This window comes from Salmo salar, chromosome ssa15 (assembly GCF_905237065.1).
Source record: "Salmo salar chromosome ssa15, Ssal_v3.1, whole genome shotgun sequence".
Lineage (NCBI taxonomy): Eukaryota > Metazoa > Chordata > Actinopteri > Salmoniformes > Salmonidae > Salmo > Salmo salar.
In genome coordinates, this window is record NC_059456.1 from 68,026,948 (window position 1) to 68,045,514 (window position 18,567).

The following is an 18,567-nucleotide window of genomic DNA, read 5'->3' on the forward strand; positions in this document are numbered from 1 at the left end:
AAATAGCAACACAAGGAGGGTTTTCTTGTTTGGGCTAAAGTCCGTCCTCTCTCCTCCGTGACCCCGAAACCCACAAGTGGTCGAGTGTGTCAATTCGTTAGTAGGCAAACGGAAGATGGTCCTCCCCTCCTCGATAGCCTCCTTAAGACGAAGAGGCACAAGTGCATCCTACCGGATTACTTCATGGAAGAGTTTTGAAATCTGCCACACGCCTTTTGAATCAGCTTTTGTTTTCTCAGAGGAGAAAAGCTTGCAAACATAAAAAATGTATATATGCTACTTGTCCCTTTATCTATCAAATGTCTTGCACAACTAGCAAAATTAGTTTTCATCACTTTAAACATTTATTTTGGGATTCCACCCTTTAAACGACATTTGCCTGATGACACGCGATTGGAGGAGTCCAATTTCATACGAGCGCATTTTTGTCCACTTTTCCTCTCCTTGCCGCCTTTCCTCGATTACCTTTGACATTTTTCAAAAAGGAGGCCAGAGAGGACGCAGAAGTTGAGCCAATCTAATTGGGTAAAGGCCTTATTGAAATTATAGTTAGTTCACTGTACCTGCTGGCTTACTTCCAGAGGAGCCAATCATAGGCAACCGATCCTGTGACATCACAGATACTGCGGCCTGTGATGACAGAGCAGAGAGATCAGTTTATATCCATGATAAAAACACAACAACTTGGTCAACAGTGTCACCAGTTTGTAGTACTGTACCTCTCTGGTGGGTGTGGAAGGCTCCTCAATTTGGGGGTCTTTTCTCCTCCCTCGGGGGGTTCGCTGGCTACGCCAAGGCATCCCTCACACCACTGCACACACACTCTTCCTTTCTCTCTTTGATCTTTCGTCAGACAACGCCTTCTGTTCAACTGAGCTCACAGCGAAGTTACTTCCTCCTTCAGCACCGACTCCCTCCACGCATCAATAGATCCCTTCCATGAGTCTTCTCTCACGCTTCACATTTATCTTTCTCCAGGTGATTTCAGCATACTACAGTTGAATTACAGGTCTTTTCTGAAACAACCCCAATCCAGCTATTTTGCAGAGAATTTACATATACATTTGTTTGTATACGTCATCGGTCAGAAGGCGGCATCACCACCCTGCCCCATCTAGCTCTTCAAATACTCTCTCTCTCCCCCCTCCCTCTCCCCCCCCCCCCCCTCTCTCTCTCATCAGTGAAGTTGGCACACTGACAGATGCTGGATGAAAGGCAATCGGAGACGTGACTAAAATATTCATGTTCATCTACTGCAGTCCTGCCCCACTGTAAACCTGTGTACTGACCCCCATTTCACATTACAGCAGTGGAGTACATTACCCCCCCACACACACACACACACACACACACACACACTCAGTCAGTTGAACCCATAGTATTACTCCCACTTCACTAGCCCTGGCTGCCACAGAAGACCACAAGCATCCATACATCTATAAATCATTTGAGATATATATCTTGATTTAAATTAAGTTTATTTCAAAATCCAAATGAACATTATTATTATTAATCTAGTTCACGGGTCCAGTTCACAACAGGTCATGTTGTCTTGTCTTCCAGACAACACTGGTGCAAAGACACTTTCACACACTCCTCCCTCCCTCTCACACAGCTCTTTCTTCCAGTTTTATCCTCCCTGTTCCCTCCATCCTCCACGTCGGTCACCTTCAGCAGCTGTAACCCCTGTCCACAGACAACCACCCAGCCCCTGTCCCCACATCCAGACCCAACCCCAGCCTCAGTCCACACCTCCAGCCCTGCTGCGTCCGCCACATGGGAGACGAGCGCTCCCTGTTGGCTGAGTCCGGTAGTGGCCAGCCTCCACAGACACACCCTCTGGTCAGGGGATGTGGACACTAACAGGCCTGGGCTCAGCATCCTCAGGGCGGTCAGAGGGGCGGCGTGGGCTAAAGCCACTGACCACTGAGACTGGAGCTGTAGACACACTCTGCTGCCCCCTACCGCCTCCCCCTGGTACTGCACCCCGATGAGCGCCACTGACAGCTGTCCGTCATCTCCTCCGCTGGCCAATGTTATCCGGGCTTCGTCTGTATGTCCCGCCCGTAGGCCCTCCTCCCATACGGCCAGGGTGTTGACTCCACTCTGGTGGGCGGGGACTGTTAGACAGGGGCTGGTTGGGGCTAGGGCCGCAGTAGGGGGCTTGTCTTCTGAGTTGGCCACGTTGCTCATATCCCACACTGCTATCCTTCCATCTGTGGCTGCGCTGAAGAGGAACACACGTCTGAGGGAGACAGAGAGGTGAGAGAACGTTAGGCTGATGTTATTAAGAGGAGGTCAAAATTATGATGAGGGAAAATGTGGGCTATCCAGAACATGAATTGCATCTCTTCAGCCCCCCCCAAACCCCCCCCCCCCCCCAGTGCCTCACCGATTGCCCTGTCCATCCTCCAGGCTGTAGGTGGCGATGCTGAGTATACATCGCTCGTGGTGGAAACTCTCCCACAGGAGCTCAAACCTCCCCCTCAACTCACTGACTGAGAAGAGCCTGAGAGCGAGAGAGAGAGCGAGCGAGAGAGAGAGACAGCGAGAAAGAGAGAGCGAGAGACAGAGAGGAACGAGAAAGAGAGGACCGAGAAAGAGAGGACCGAGAAAGAAAGAGAGAGAGAAAAAGAGAGAGGAACGAGAAAGAAAGAGAGAGAGAGAGGGAAAGACAGACATTATTTTAGGAAAGGGGTCAAATAAAAACACTAGGTCATAATCTTTTGTGCACCTCATGACTTTGACTGGTAGAACAATGATAGTGTATTACACGCTTACCTCACAGCTCCATCACTGCAGGCCAACGCCAGGAGGACCGACTCTGTCCCGTCATCCACCACGGCAATGGACATGTACCTGAAAACACAAACAGCAGAGTAAAACATCAGATTGTGCTTGTATCTGTGTGTTGGTGTGTTCTGGTAGAAAGTAAAGGGATATCTTTGTATGATCGAATTGAATGAAAGCGAGCATTTGTATAAAGTACAAAGTTCAAACACTCACCTGGTTTCTGCGTCCATTTTCACAGTCTTGTGTCGGTTCCGCATTCTCTCCCACTGATCGTCCAATCGGTGGCTGGCCACTTGTATCACCTGACAGGAGGGCAAGCCTAACTGTCCATTTCCTCCAATCAGCAGCCGGTAGCACTGCATCTGTGCCCGCCCACCTGCAGATACCAGCAGTACAGAGAGGGACTGTGCTGCTGTCTGTTTATCTGTCCCTCTTTCAGTCTTTCCATCTAAACGTTTGACTGCTGTCAGAGTCCGAACATTCGAGATGTGGTCGGTGATGACCGACAGCACTCTGACCTCGCCCGTCTGCGGTCGGACCGCCAGGACGGTCAAGCTGGTGTCCTCTCCTCCGGTCACCAGCACCTCCCAGCGGCCCTCTCCAGCCTCCCCCACTACCCCCAAGCGACACACACAGCCCACTCCCCTACCGTGCAGCCCCTGTCTCAGGTCCAGGCTCCCTGCCCGGCTGGGTGCTTCCCCAGAGGGTTCAGAGGCCAGGACCACCCCCTGCTTGATGAACACCAGGGCCCCCTGGCCCATAGAGAGGCCGTCCTGGTGGGGGCAGTAGCTCCAGGAACGATGGCCTCCTCCACAGGGCACTGACAGCAGCCTCTCCTGCCTCACGGGGTCCCACACCACAAAGTGGACCGAGTGGAAGCCCACGATCACAAAGCGGGCCTCTTTCCCACTCCCTTCTGGTTCCTGGACCCTCTGCTCCTCTTCTGAGTCCTGGGATTCCAGAAGCAGAACTCTCTCCAGCCACTCCATCCCCCTGCAGGCCCGCTGGACCCTCAGAACCTCCAGTCCCTCTGGTCCAACCCGGAGGACCCTCACACAGCCATCTCTCCCCGCACTGTACAGCAGCCCCCGGTGCTCCGACACCCACGTCACCCCCTGCTTTCCGTGCACCCCGAACAGAGAGCTCACAGGCTGGAGGGTCAGCCCTGCCCTGCTGGCCTCTCTCTCCTCATCCTCCTCTCCGACTACCACGTCCCCCTTTTCATCATGGCTTTCAACCAGCCCATTATGTGCCTCTCTTCCCATCTCTTCATCCTCATGCTCTTCTCCATGTCCCCTCTTCTTCTCTTGATGGTGTTCACTCTCTTCAAACAGCAGCAGTGATCCTCTCCTGTCTCCACATACCCACAGTGCCCCCTGTGGGCGGTTGAGGTAAACTACAGCAGTGAGCCAGCGTTTGGCACAGGGAGGCAGAAGGAGAGGACAGAGTGGTTCCACCCTGAGAGCCAGTCCAGTGTCTCTCATCTCTACCTCCACCTGCCAACGATGGACCAGGCCCTCTGCTCCGGACGCCAGCAGGTACCCCCCTCGCCCCTGCCCCTCTGCCTGGCCCTTCACCCACAGCACACTGTGGACTTTCCCTGGCCCTGCCCTCAGCAACACCCCCGCGCCAGGCTGAGACAGAGGGAAGATCTGCACCCCTCCACTGAGGCTGCCTAAAGCACACAGCCCCTCCCTGGATGCAGCAGCCCCCCAACCCCTCACCCTTAGCACCTCCATCACACAGTAGGACTGGAACTCAGGACCCCCCTCCCATAGGAGACCCCACCGCCCCCCCTCATAGAGGTAGACGTCCCCATGGTCTGTGTTCACCACCACCCTGCCCTGGATCCAGTGCCCGTCCCCCACCACACCCACCACCTTGGGGACGCCTCGGCCCTGGAAGCCCAAGTCCACCAGGCTCTCCGCCTCCCCCTGCCCTCCCTCGCCATCCCCCTTCTCCTCCTCACCCCCCACCCGCCACAGGCGGATCCCTCCATCTGCCCCTCCGGTGGCCACCCACCTCCCCTGGCCGTCCCCTCCCTCACTGACCGCCAGCGCCCTCACCCCCCCGGACCGGTGGCCTTTCAGTGTCCGAGCCACCCTCCCCCCACCTCCCCAGTCCCACAGCAGACAGGCCCCGTCCTCCCCAGCGCTGTACACCCGTCCAGGGGACAGCTTGACGGAAAACACCCTGGCTTGGTGTCCATACAACACCCGCAAACACGTCGGGCTGGGGTCTCCACACCCCCCTCCAGCACCCCCCAGGTCCCCCACCCCCCAGACCCTCACACTGCGGTCGTCCGAGGCGGAGGCCAGCCAGCCAGTCTCCCGGCGGTAACAGAGGCTAAAGATGACGCCACTGTGACCTGGCAGACGCCTCTCCACTGGGGCCTTCCCGTCCGGCTGTGCCCCCCCTGGCCTCCAGAGCACCAGCTGGTTGAACACGGTCCCCCCAACCAGGACAGAGTCCTCCCAGTTCCCACCCAGGAGCAGGGCGGAGTACAGCAAACACCCCTCCTGGCAAGAGCAGAGGGCCAGGATGCGGCCCTCAACAGGATCCAACAACAAAGCAGCGTTGTGGGCCAGAGCCACGCCGAGGAGTGGACCTTTCTCTCCAGAGACCCAGCGGACGTCCAGGGCCCAGTCAGGCAGCTCCATGAGGGGGCCCAGCGGCTCTAGCCTCTGCCCTCCAGCACTCAGCCTCAGCAAGCGCACAGCCTTCCCTCCAAACACTACCACCTCATCGTCTGGGTCACTGGTCCGTCTGTCTCCTGTCTGTGGTTTGGGACGAATCCCATGGATGCGGTAGTTGAGGAGCACGCTCAGTGAGGTGAAGGCTTTGGACTGAGATTGGAGGCGGTACACTGTCAGGATCGGACCCTCACCTGTATGGACGCATGCACATGTCAAATATCTAATCACACTTAATGACAGAGCATAGGAAGGGACAAAGGAAGAGAGGAAGGATGCAATTTATAAGTATTTGGAACATGGCCCAGATCAGATTGATCATGCAAGGGTTTTAATGTCACATGCCCAAATACAGTGAAATGCCTTTCTTGCAAACTCAAAACCCAACAATGCAATAATCAATAACAATGTAATACTAGAAAAAAACATATGAGAAATAAGAATAAATGTGAAGAACACAATAAATAAGTAACATACTACATACAGGGTCAGTTCAATACCATACTATATACAGGGTCAATTCAATACCATACTAAAATACAGGGTCAGTTAATACCATACTATATACAGGGTCAGTTCAATACCATACTAAAATACAGGGTCAGTTAATACCATACTATATACAGGGTCAGTTCAATACCATACTATATACAGGGTCAATTCAATACCATACTATATACAGGGTCAGTTCAATACCATACTATATACAGGGTCAGTTCAATACCATACTATATACAGGGTCAGTTCAATACCATACTATATACAGGGTCAGTTAATACCATACTATATACAGGGTCAGTTCAATACCATACTATATACAGGGTCAGTTCAATACCATACTATATACAGGGTCAATTCAATACCATACTATATACAGGGTCAGTTCAACACCATAATATATACAGGGTCAGTTAATACCATACTATATACAGGGTCAATTCAATACCATACTATATACAGGGTCAATTCAATACCATACTATATACAGGGTCAGTTCAACACCATAATATATACAGGGTCAGTTAATACCATACTATATACAGGGTCAGTTCAGTACCATACTATATACAGGGTCAGTTCAGTACCATACTATATACAGGGTCAGTTCAATACCATACTATATACAGGGTCAATTCAATACCATACTATATACAGGGTCAGTTCAACACCATAATATATACAGGGTCAGTTAATACCATACTATATACAGGGTCAGTTCAGTACCATACTATATACAGGGTCAGTTCAGTACCATACTATATACAGGGTCAGTTCAATACCATACTATATACAGGGTCAATTCAATACCATACTATATACAGGGTCAGTTCAATACCATACTATATACAGGGTCAGTTCAATACCATACTATATACAGGGTCAATTCAATACCATACTATATACAGGGTCAATTCAATACCATACTATATACAGGGTCAGGTCAATACCATACTATATACAGGGTCAGTTAATACCATACTATATACAGGGTCAGTTAATACCATACTATATACGGGGTCAGTTCAATACCATACTATATACAGGGTCAGTTATTACCATACTATATACAGGGTCAGTTCAGTACTATACTATATACAGGGTCAGTTCAATACCATACTATATACAGGGTCAGTTCAATACCATACTATATACAGGGTCAGTTCAGTACCATACTATATACAGGGTCAGTTCAATACCATACTATATACAGGGTCAGTTCAGTACCATACTATTTACAGGGTCAGTTCAATACCATACTATATACAGGGTCAGTTCAACACCATACTATATACAGGGTCAGTTCAATACCATACTATATACAGGGTCAGTTCAATACCATACTATATACAGGGTCAGTTCAATACCATACTATATACAGGGTCAGTTCAATACCATACTATATACAGGGTCAATTCAATACCATACTATATACAGGGTCAGTTCAGTACCATACTATATACAGGGTCAGTTCAATACCATACTATATACAGGGTCAGGTCAATACCATACTATATACAGGGTCAGGTCAATACCATACTATATACAGGGTCAGTTCAATACCATACTATATACAGGGTCAGTTCAATACCATACTATATACAGGGTCAGTTCAATACCATACTATATACAGGGTCAGTTCAATACCATACTATATATAGGGTCAGTTCAATACCATACTATATACAGGGTCAGTTCAATACCATACTATATACAGGGTCAGTTCAATACCATACTATATACAGGGTCAGTTCAATACCATACTATATACAGGGTCAGTTCAATACCATACTATATACAGGGTCAGTTCAATACCATAATATATACAGGGTCAATTCAATACCATACTATATACAGGGTCAGTTCAGTACCATACTATATACAGGGTCAGTTATTACCATACTATATACAGGGTCAATTCAATACCATACTATATACAGGGTCAGTTAATACCATACTATATACAGGGTCAGTTCAATACCATACTATATACAGGGTCAGTTAATACCATACTATATACAGGGTCAGTTCAATACCATATTTACAATGTGCAGGGATACTGGAGTGATGGAGGTAGATATGTATAGGGGTAAGCATACTATATACAGGGTCAGTTCCAATACCATATTTACAATGTGCAGGGATACTGGAGTGATGAGGTAGATATGTATAGGGGTAAGCATACTATATACAGGGTCAGTTCCAATACCATATTTACAATGTGCAGGGATACTGGAGTGATGGAGGTAGATATGTATAGGGGTAAGGGGACTAGGCAACAGGATAGAAGATAAACAGAGTAGCAGCAGCTTGTATGTGTGAGTGGGTGTGTGGGTGTGTAGAGTCAGTATAAATGTATGTGCATATTATGTGTGATTGAGCAGATGGAGTGAGTGTGTGTGAGTGAGTGTGCAGGGGTGCAGATGACGCCACTGTGAGTGTGCATAGAGAGAGTACAAAAATATAAATAAAAGGTCAATAAAGATGTAAGGTTAACTCATATAGTCTGTGTAGCTATTTTGTTAGATTTGGATCAGTTTTATTGCTTGTGGATAGAAGCTGTTCAAGAGCCTGTTGGTGCCAGACTTGATGCACCGGTACGGCTTGCCGTGCGGAAGCAAAGAGAATTGTCACAAAAAGTGTCGTGTTGAATTGACCAAACTGCAGCGGGTATGTGGATACTCATTCTTTTAATGAAAAAAACACAAAGCATCCACAGGAAAAACCAAACAATAAACGATACTCACGACCAAACAGTGTGGCAGGCTAAACAAGCAGTGCTCACAAACAATTACCCACAAACACACAGACAAACACACCCTACTAATATAGGACTCCCAATCAAAGGCAACTCAACACACCTGCCTTCAATTGGGAGTCCAATCCCAATTAACTCTACATAGAAAACAAACCTAGAACCTATACCCACAACTAACTAACTAAACCTAGAAATACATAAACACAGAGCAGTGCCCAAAACCCCCGGAATACATAAATAAAACAACCTACTACCTACACCACCACCCCAAACCATATAAAACAAATACCCTCTGCCACATCCTGACCAAACTCCAACAACAAATAACCCTTAACTGGTCAGGACGTGACAAGAATAGTCTATGGTTTGGGTGGTTGGAGTCTTTAACAATTTTCCGGGCCTTTCTACCACACCGCTTGACATAAATATCCTGGATGGTAGAGAGCTCGGTCCAAGTGATGTACTGGGCTTTCCACACCAACCTTTGTAGCGCCATGCGATTGAGGGGCGATGCTATTATTGCCATACCATGCAATGACTTAGCCAGTCAAGATGCTCTCAATGGTGCAGCTGTAGAACCTTTTGAGGATCTGAGGACCAATGCCAAATCTTTTCACTCTCCCGAGGGGGAATGGGTTTTGTCGTGCTCTCTTCACCACTGTCTTGGTGTGCTTGGACCATGTTCTTTATTGATGATGTGGACACCAAGGAACTTGAAGCTGCTCCACTGCAGCCCCATCGATGAGAATGGGGGTGTGCTCGGTCCTCTTTTTCCTGTAGTCCACAATCATCTCCTTTGTCTTGATCACGTTGAGGGAGAGGTTGTTGTCCTGGCACCACACGGCCAGGTCTCTGACCTCCTCCCTACAGGCTGTCTCGTCGTTGTTGGTGATCAGGCCTACCTACCACTGCTGTGTTATCGGCAAACTTAATGATGGTGTTGGAGTCGTGCCTGGCCGTGCAGTCATGAGTGAACAGGGAGTACAGGAGGGGACTAAGCACACACCCCGGTGGGGCCCCTGTGTTGAGGGTCAGTGTGGCGAAGGTGAAGTTGCCTACCCTCACCACCTGGGGTCGGCCCGTCAGGAATTCCAGGGTCCAGTTGCAGAGGGAGGTGTTCAGACCCAGAGTCCTAACCTTGGTGACGAGCTTGGAGGGGACGAAGGGTGTTGAATGCTGAGCTGTAGTCAATGAACAGCATTCTCACATAGGTATTCCTCTTATCTAGGTGGGTAAATTCACTGTGGAGAGCAATTGAGATAGCATCATCTATGGTATGCAAATTGGAGTGGGTCTAGGGTGTCTGGGATGTTGGAGTTAATGTGTGCCATAACCAGCCTCTCAAAGCACTTCATGATTACAGATGTGAGTTCTACAGGGTGGTAGTCATTGTGGCATGAAGCCTTAGAGTTCTTGGTGGTGGTCATCTTAAAACATTTGGGGATTACAGACTGGGACAAGGAGAGGTTGAAAATGACTGTGAATAATGCCTTCCAGCTTTGACAAGGCAGTAAGGACGGTCTTGTATTGTCTAGCCAGGGATTGGCTAATAAATCACTGGCTAGTTCAACCATTGCTAGCTGTTCCAGCTAGGAGAAAGCCATTGATAAGTAGCTAGCATAAAGCAGGGATCATCAACTACATTCAGCCACAAGCCCATTTTTTTCTTGAGCGCATGGTCAGGGTGACGGAACATAATTACAAATCATTTGTAGCCTGCAAATTGACCACAAGAAGCCCAAACAGATATAATATTTGACAAAAACAATTATCATTTCAAACCTTGTTTACTTTGAAACAGATTCCAAAATTAAAATCACTTGGAGATGATTTGTTGGACACGGACATTTATAAGATGTACTTTTCTTCCAAATCGAGAATAAAGAAAGTATCACCAAGAACAGGTTAGTTGAAAAATGGGTGCAGGCGCATTCCATTAGCCAAGCTGTAACGCTGTATGAGCCATGGCATATCAGTTATAATTACGTAACTAGCCAGGGATCCCCTACCTGTCAGCAGGTACTCCTCCCTTAGGAACTCCAGAGCGGTGACAGGGACTACCAGGGCTGCCGTCTCAATTGCCATCATCACTGACATTGACACACTCCCTGCTGAAAGCCTCTCATCAACAGCACCCGATGACCTGGCACACATACAGAAACATTAACTTTAGCTAGTAATCTTCTCATCCAAAAAAAAAAACATTTTGCATAGTGAGAGGACGTCAACCTGTCAGCTAGCTATGTGTGTGCGCGCTTGATAATTTGTGGCTTTAGCTGGTATTCATTCTCTTATTATTTCAATGTTTCTCTTATGAATGAAAATCCGGGAAAAAGGAGGTTGCCATTGCCAATCAGTGCAGCACAGTGATATTCACAATTTATAGCTATCTAATTTACAGTAACTTCTGATTTATTGTCAACACCAAGGGAGGAAAATACGAAAAAGCTGACAACATGCTAATAACTTTTTATTACACTAGGTAGCCACGCAGATGAAAGGGGGTTAGCTAGCTAGCTAACGTTAGCTAGTTATAACAATATTTGACTTTGGTAATTAGCTAGTCATGTCAGGGCTACTGTCTTGGAAATAACATGGCTAGTTACTTACATATCTATCTAGATGCCAGGAAACTATTTTCATTTCTTCACAAAAAAAGTATTCATTGTCCTTTGAAACACATTTCGTGAATTTGTTATGTTCTTCTCTCTGAAGAACTAGCTAGCCACCCATGCGTTTCTTCCACTCGCATCCAATCAAATGTGGCTACACTGACATAATGCATCGCACTTTGCAATAAAGCGGGCAGCCATTGGTTAAAAAAAGAGTCGAAAGTGCCATTTGCGTAAAATACTTAGGTTTGTTGTTTAAATTTCATATCCGGCCGCCAAACATGAGGGGGTGGTGGTGGCAGGACAACAAAGTGTTTGTCCACGATAATTCGCCGCTCTTATTGGCTGTCTGGTTGCATGTGAGTAATAATAACAACTCATATGTTTATTTGTTTTAATTTACAAATAAAATGTACATCCAAATAAGCGCATGTATATGGGGAAGTCTAGGTGTATTAGCTTGGCTAGCATTATTACTGTCATTTTGCTAACCTGCTAGGTAACAAACAAGGCATTCGATATAAAGGCTGTGCAATTCCGTCCAGAAACGCTATGGTTGTTTGTTCCTGGTAGTTAGTTTCACTCACCTGATGTCCCAGGTCTGAATTAGTCCCTTTTATTAAAAGGAGAGGATGAACATTCGGTATCTCTTGGGAATGATGGCACGTGTTCTTAAAAATATCAACCTTGCTGTAAAGTGTTCATATCAATCTGAATGTCATTCTGATGTTTTCTTCTATCCCGACCCAGAGATTAAGAATCATTACAGATTGGACCACAGCTCCGTAAAACACGGTTCATTGTGTAATTTGACTTGACAGTGGACACCCACGTTTTGCCTGTGTTAAACACTGAATAACAACTGGTTATCCCAGTAAAGATGATGCCCTACTGTGGATTACAGGACCATTCATGACAATGACACACCCACCAAGTAAATGCACACCCCAAGTAGTTCTTCCACATGATCTCTGACAGGACATCAAGTTGGACTAAACCTCAACAAACGCACACTGAAAACACTCTAGTTTCAAAGTCAACTCTATGCTCATGGAAAGAACAACCACACAAAGACTTAAAACCTAAATCAACCTCATACAGTATGTTGGTTGGAAGAGAATGCCCCCATTTGGCCTACTGCAGACCCGTAATCCCTCTCACACACGAACCCGAGCAGGACTAGAACCCTCACCTCCACCCCGTTGCCTTGGCGACCAACAACCATGTCGTATCGCACGCCCAATTTCACCATGCAGCAGAAGCTCTACTTCCTGCAGAGGATCCAGGGTGTGGTGCACACAGTCCAGGACTTCAGGAAGGACACCAACACTACTGTGCACCGCAACGCTGTGTGGGCCGAGGTGGTGGAAGCCTTCAACGCTGCCTTCCCCGACCGGCCACCGAGCACGGTGGGCACCATGAAGACCCTGTGGAAGAGGCTGAAGGTGGAGAGCCGCCAGGCGCTGCACCGGCGTCAGGAGCAGGTGGTCGCCGGCATGCCTGTCACGGCCCTGACCGAGGTTCAGCGGGAGATTACGGCCATGGTACCCAACCTCATCTCCAACCAGGACGACATGGACGGAGAGGTGGGCTACACCGGCCTCAGGCCTGGCTCCCCCACAGCAGGTAATACCACACTACTCTCAGGACTGCCACTGCCACTAAGATGAGCTCATCTATATTGAGTTCACGCATGAATCAAATGTGCATTCCTTAGATGATAGGCTGATGTGTAACTTCTGAATATTATAAGGTCCACTGGATATTATAAGGTGAATGCACCAATTTGTAAGTCGCTCTGGATAAGAGCGTCTGCTAAATGACTTAAATGTAAATGTAAAAATGTGTTGTCAACCAATTTGCTCACACAAATATATATGGTGCTAGGGGAGACTGTTCCAATCTCTGTCTCGCTGTCTGTCTGTCTCTGTGTGATCTAGTGACATGTACTGCAGCGACCAGTGGGAGTGACCAGGACGATGCTGATAACAGTCACAATGAGGTAACGTGTCACAGCTAGAGCACAACTCCATAGACAATCCTCTAGTGTATGATGATATTTACATATGAACATGTCAATACAGTTCAGTAGCAACTGAAAGAGCTTCTATTATAAAAGGACGCAGTGCAGTTGAAATCTAACCCAGTCCGTCTTCCCCAGGAGAGTGAGAGTAAAGACCAGGTAGCCATGAGCATCGGCATCGCATCCTTCACAGCACTAGCAGGAAGTGCTGGACCCCTCCGGATCCCCTTCTCCACCAGCCAGCCCAACGCCTCCACTCTCACCCACAGTGAAACCTCCTGGTCTGGGACGTCCCCGTCCTTCCTCCCTCCGCCCATCCCATCTGCCTCATCCTCCAGCCTGCTCACCTCTTGCCCCGTGAACTTTGACCTGCCCTACATCCCCCGGGCCGCCCCGCAACCCCTCACCTCTCTGGCAGCGGCAGCAGGGCGGGGGTCTGAGGACCCACGGTACGGGCCGCGCATGCTGGAACTGTCGGAGCTGGAACATGAGCAGAGAATGAGAGTCCTACAGATGGAACAGAAGGTTTTAGAAGACAAGAGGAAGGCGGTGAGGCAGAAAGAGAAAGCCTACAGGCTAAAAAAGAGATACTACCAGGCTAAGCTGAAGAAGATGGGGGAAGAGATACGACCGTGCTCGAGTAGCGAGGACACTGAGGGCGATGATCACGATCAAATCATTTGACGGTTATTTTGTTGTTGCTGTTATGTTTTTATGAAGATGATTTTTATTTTATTTTTTACGTTTTTGACAGTTTCAGGTATTTGTTAAAACCTTAGTAAAATCTTTGTTTTGGTATTCCTTTTCATTGCTGGTCTAGATCTGTAGGAGTTTTGTTTTAATGGTCTGGTAGAGATCTTTGAATGTGAAGAGACCTGAAAGAGAGGAGACCCTCTGGAAACAAACTGTCAAAACTAGTCTGCTAAAACTGTTGTTTTCACCAGGGAATGTCACTCACAGAAAATAGGACTCAAACAACATCTTGTTAGGAATATTTCTTATTTTTATGTTGGTAACTGAGGAGCAGCTGTTTTAAATTCCCCCCATGCCGACGGGAGAGCACATACCCCAGAATAAGCACACAAACTGACAATCCCTCTCTCCTTCCCTCCATCATTACACTTCAATGACTTCCCTCTTCTCACACATTTCCTTTTCTCTCAATGCATTTTGTCACAGTGGGAGAGTCAGCTCATACGAAACATGTAAAAAAAAAACACAGCAACAAAAAACCATTTGAACAAATAGCGCTTGCATTCTCTCACACAAAATGACAAGGTAATAAATAATATAAATCTCATGTCTGTACAAGTTAAAGGTACTGCAATAATAAATAATATAAAAAAATAACTGACCAGTGGCAAAATAACTAGAGCAGTTAAACATAGATGGAACATAGCTAAGGATGGATATCTGGGACCCTGGGGAGATTTTTGGCAATAATACTGTCACATTTATATTACCACAACCCAAAGACATAAAAAGATTAAAGCAGGTCGTTGAAAAGAGATTTGCAGACCGTCGGTGTAAGAGACAAGTCGTTTTCTTTCTACAATCTGTCTTTTCGTCCTTCCTCTGATGAGTAACACTTCCTCGATTCCTTCTGTCTTTCTCACTCATTTTTCTTTTTGACCCACTTTTTTTCCTGTTCCACGCGTCTGTTTAGCATCGTGTTATTACATACATTTTTTTTTGACATTACATGTGCAACGTGTTCTCTCGTTATGGTCCTGGAACAACTGGTGCACAGGTGACTCACTCCTCTTCCTCTGATCTGCCTTTTCATCTCAGAGCCAATATGGAACACCACTTTAGGGCTTTTAGTGCTAACCTAAACATGTTCTCTCTCTCTACCTCTCATACCCCTATAACCCCAGAGTTATACGTGACCATTTTCCCAACAGAGGGTTTTGTACACTAAAATGGACCAAATATCAGGCAGAGAAACTATTAGATATGTAATGATGCTGTTTATGTTTTTCACTGATGTGTTTTGTTTCTGATATACAGTAGCACAGAAAGAGATATGATGCTGCGGAATAGACGACTGACATTCAAATGCAGTGGGTCTTTTCTTGGATTAACAGAGCACTTCCATCTAAACAGTATCCCGACCAACTGAAGAATGACATAATCAAGCCTCTCAAATGTCAAAGTATCTTCGCCTTCTTTCTTGTTCACAATCATTTGTTCTGTCAGATCCCTCTTTCATAGAATTCATTCCTATTTCCCATCACCCGCCCCCGACACCTTCCTCGTCCTATCACGTTCTCAGGTCTCACAATCTCATCCAATCAACACTAACCGACCCGTCCCTAGTTTTATACATATAGCTGACGGGTTTGAGGAAACGTTTCAGGATAATGGTATTTTGATTCAAGGGCTGTTGCCCCTAGCGACAGATTCCATTCACACCTCGTTCACAACCGCACATGGACGCAATCTTCAAAAACGTCCATGTTTTTTTTCTTCGTCTCTGATGAAAAAGATACAAAATGTATAAAAATGTTATGTACAGGTTCATCTTTTTCTTAGCGGTTCAATTCCGATCCTTGTGTTCATGACTAAATCTGAGGATCGAAGTTCATGAAACATTAATAGCCATCTATCGTATAGCCCTCCTCCCCATACTTGGTGCTGGTTGTAACAGAAAATAGTCAACAGAACGAACCAAGCACCTCCAAACTCCATCTCATTGTCTGCCTTTCTTCAACACTTAGATCCTCCCCCCCACACAGTCCTTGGTATCCCCAATACAAACATAATGCATTGTGGGATATGGAGGGTGTCATCAAGACTGTCCTTCACTTCTGTTGACTCTGTGAAGAGAAAAGAGAGCCCACAATCAGGGGCAAGCCAAAATAACATAGCTGAGGAATGCTACATTCACTGAGTGTACAAAACATTAAGAACACTTCCCTAATATTGAATTGCACCCCACCCCAGCCTCAATTCGTCGAGGCATTCTACAGGGGTACTGGCCCATGTTAACTCCAATGCTTCCTACCGTTGTATCAAGTTGGTTGGATGTCCTTTGGGTGGTGGACCTACTACCATACCCTGTTCAAAGGCACTTAAATATTTTGTCTTGCCCATTCACCCTCTGAATGGCACACGTACACGATCCATGTCTTAAACCTATCTTCTCCCCTTTTTCTACAATGATTGAAGTGGATTTAACAAGTGGCATCAATAAGGGATCATAGCTTTCACCTGCAATCACCTGGTCAGTTTATGTCATTGAAAGAGCAGGCGTTCATAATGTTTTGTACACTCGGTGTGCATCTCCTGACATGCAGGCTATGACACGTTTATAATCCAAATCATCACATCTTTGATAGGAACCAAAAAGATGGATGTGTGAGGATAGAGAAAGAGAGCAGAGCAGGAGTGTGAAGAGGAGAGGAAGCAGGTAGATGAAGCTGAGTGAGAGTGCAGGACTTACTCAGAGTCTGGGGAGACCTCAGAGATGCTGTGGGAGGTGGCGGAGTGGGGCGGGGAGGGGGAGGGTCCTTGTGCAGAGGAGGGGGCTGGGGGGGTGAGCACGGAGGAGCTGAAGGAGGCCAAGATGGAGGACAGGATGTCTAGGTGCTCGCTGGACGGGTGGCGGCTGGGGGGGACGCCGGGGGCAGGGAGGGGGTACCTACACAGGGGGGCAGAGTCCAGCCGGCCGCGGCGGGGTAGGGGGGTCTCCTGGGGTTCCTCGCTGATGGGGGCCGGAGGGGAGGAGGGCGTGGGCTGGTCAGGGTGTGAGTGCTGGCGGGGGGGCAGGGTGCGAAGCCACTCCCTGCAGGGCTGGGACTGGGTCACCCCGCCGCTCCCGTTGGCCTCCAGCTGTTCACGGGAACGGCTGCTCATCAGCGCTCCTCCTAGGTGTTCACGGGAGGAGGCCTGGCGCCGCGTCAGGGTGTTGAGCTGGGAGCGCGACCCTCCCAGACCGGGCTCCACACCCCCATTCCCACTCAAGTCCTCCCGGGAGGCGTGGACGCTGTGCTGGTGGACATCCAGCCTGTCTCTGGAGCTGCTCAGGTTCTCCCTGGAAGCTCTGTCTAGGCCCGGCTCACGGCGGCGGGGCAGCAGGTCCAGGTTGTCCCGGGGGCCCTGGCGGTCCAGACGGTTCTGGGATCCTCCTCCAGCCTGGCGGCCGAGGGGGTCTCTGGAGAGCTGGCGGCGGGCCAGAGAGTCTAGATGCTCCCTGGAGGAGTAGCGGGAGGCGGGCTGGGACAAGGAGCCCGTACCAGACAGGGAGCCTGTCCCAGAGTACATGCGGCCGTAGGAGGCTGCCGGGACACCCCTGTGGCCCAGGGTGGAGGTGCGGTACCAGGAGAGTTCGCTGGGGACCTGGCCCATGGCGGAGAGACCCTGCAGGGCCGGGGGACAGTCAATGCGGTTCTTCAAGATGCCTGAGTCAACAGGGAGAGATTAGAAAAAGGGTCAATATATATTTTGGTGTTTTGAGTTTACATGAATCTGTATGGTAATAATAAATCGAATCAAATTGTATTAGTCACATGCGCAGAATACAACTGGTGTAGACCTTACAGTGAAATGCTTACTTACGAGCCCCTAACCAACAATGCAGTTTAAAAAAAAAAAACATAAGAATAAGAGATAAAAGTAACAAGTAATTAAAGGGCAGCAGTGAAATAACAACAGCGGGACTATATACAGGGGGATACCAGTACAGAGTCAATGTGTGGGGGCACTGGTTATTTGAGGTGGTATGTACACATAGGTAGAGTTATTAAAGTGACTATGCATAGATGACAACAGACAGTAGCAGTGGTGTAAAGGGGGGGGAGAGGGAGGGGGTGGCCTTCCTCTGACACCGCCTGGTATAGAGGTCCTGGATGGCAGGAAGCTTGGCCCCAGTGATGTACTGGGCCGTTCACACTACCCTCTGTAGTGCCTTGCGGTCGGAGGCCGAGCAGTTGCCATACCAGGAAGTGACCATCAAACAGGCAAAGCGCCAATACAGGGCTAAGATTGAATCGTCCTACACCGGCTCCGACGCTCGTCTTATGTGGCAGGGCTTGCAAACTATTACAGACTACAAAGGGATGCACAGCTGCAAGCTGCCCAGTGACACGAGCCTACCAGACGAGCTAAATCACTTCTATGCTCGCTTCGAGGCAAGCAACACTGAGGCATGCATGAGAGCATCAGCTGTTCCGGACGACTGTATGATCA

At 48.0% G+C, this 18,567-nt stretch overlaps 3 protein-coding genes across 3 annotated transcripts in view; 1 reads left to right on the plus strand and 2 right to left on the minus strand.

Annotated features, from left to right (window-relative positions):
• Window positions 1-1,461: 1,461 nt before the first annotated feature.
• Window positions 1,462-11,613, minus strand: LOC106572268 (WD repeat-containing protein 6). Its single transcript, XM_014146320.2, has 6 exons — window positions 11,353-11,613; window positions 10,752-10,885; window positions 3,007-5,680; window positions 2,782-2,859; window positions 2,393-2,509; window positions 1,462-2,245 (listed from the first exon to the last, which is right to left on the minus strand). Coding segments are annotated over exons 1-6 (3,708 nt in total). The 5' UTR covers window positions 11,355-11,613; the 3' UTR covers window positions 1,462-1,542.
• Window positions 11,596-14,175, plus strand: fsbp (fibrinogen silencer binding protein). Its single transcript, XM_045695984.1, has 4 exons — window positions 11,596-11,713; window positions 12,105-12,980; window positions 13,295-13,356; window positions 13,516-14,175. The coding sequence occupies exons 2-4, from the start codon at window positions 12,578-12,580 to the stop codon at window positions 14,059-14,061; spliced, it is 1,011 nt and encodes a 336-aa protein (XP_045551940.1). The 5' UTR covers window positions 11,596-11,713; window positions 12,105-12,577; the 3' UTR covers window positions 14,062-14,175.
• A 184-nt stretch (window positions 14,176-14,359) lies between these two features.
• LOC106572267 (cadherin, EGF LAG seven-pass G-type receptor 3) overlaps window positions 14,360-18,567 on the minus strand; it is a 51,189-nt gene continuing 46,981 nt past the window's right edge. Inside the window, exons 34-35 of the mRNA XM_014146319.2 lie at window positions 16,823-17,780; window positions 14,360-16,196 (exon numbers count right to left, since the gene is read on the minus strand). Of these exons, the coding sequence (XP_014001794.2) occupies window positions 16,169-16,196; window positions 16,823-17,780 (986 nt within the window). The 3' untranslated portion in view covers window positions 14,360-16,168. The remainder of the gene's footprint in view (window positions 16,197-16,822; window positions 17,781-18,567) is intronic.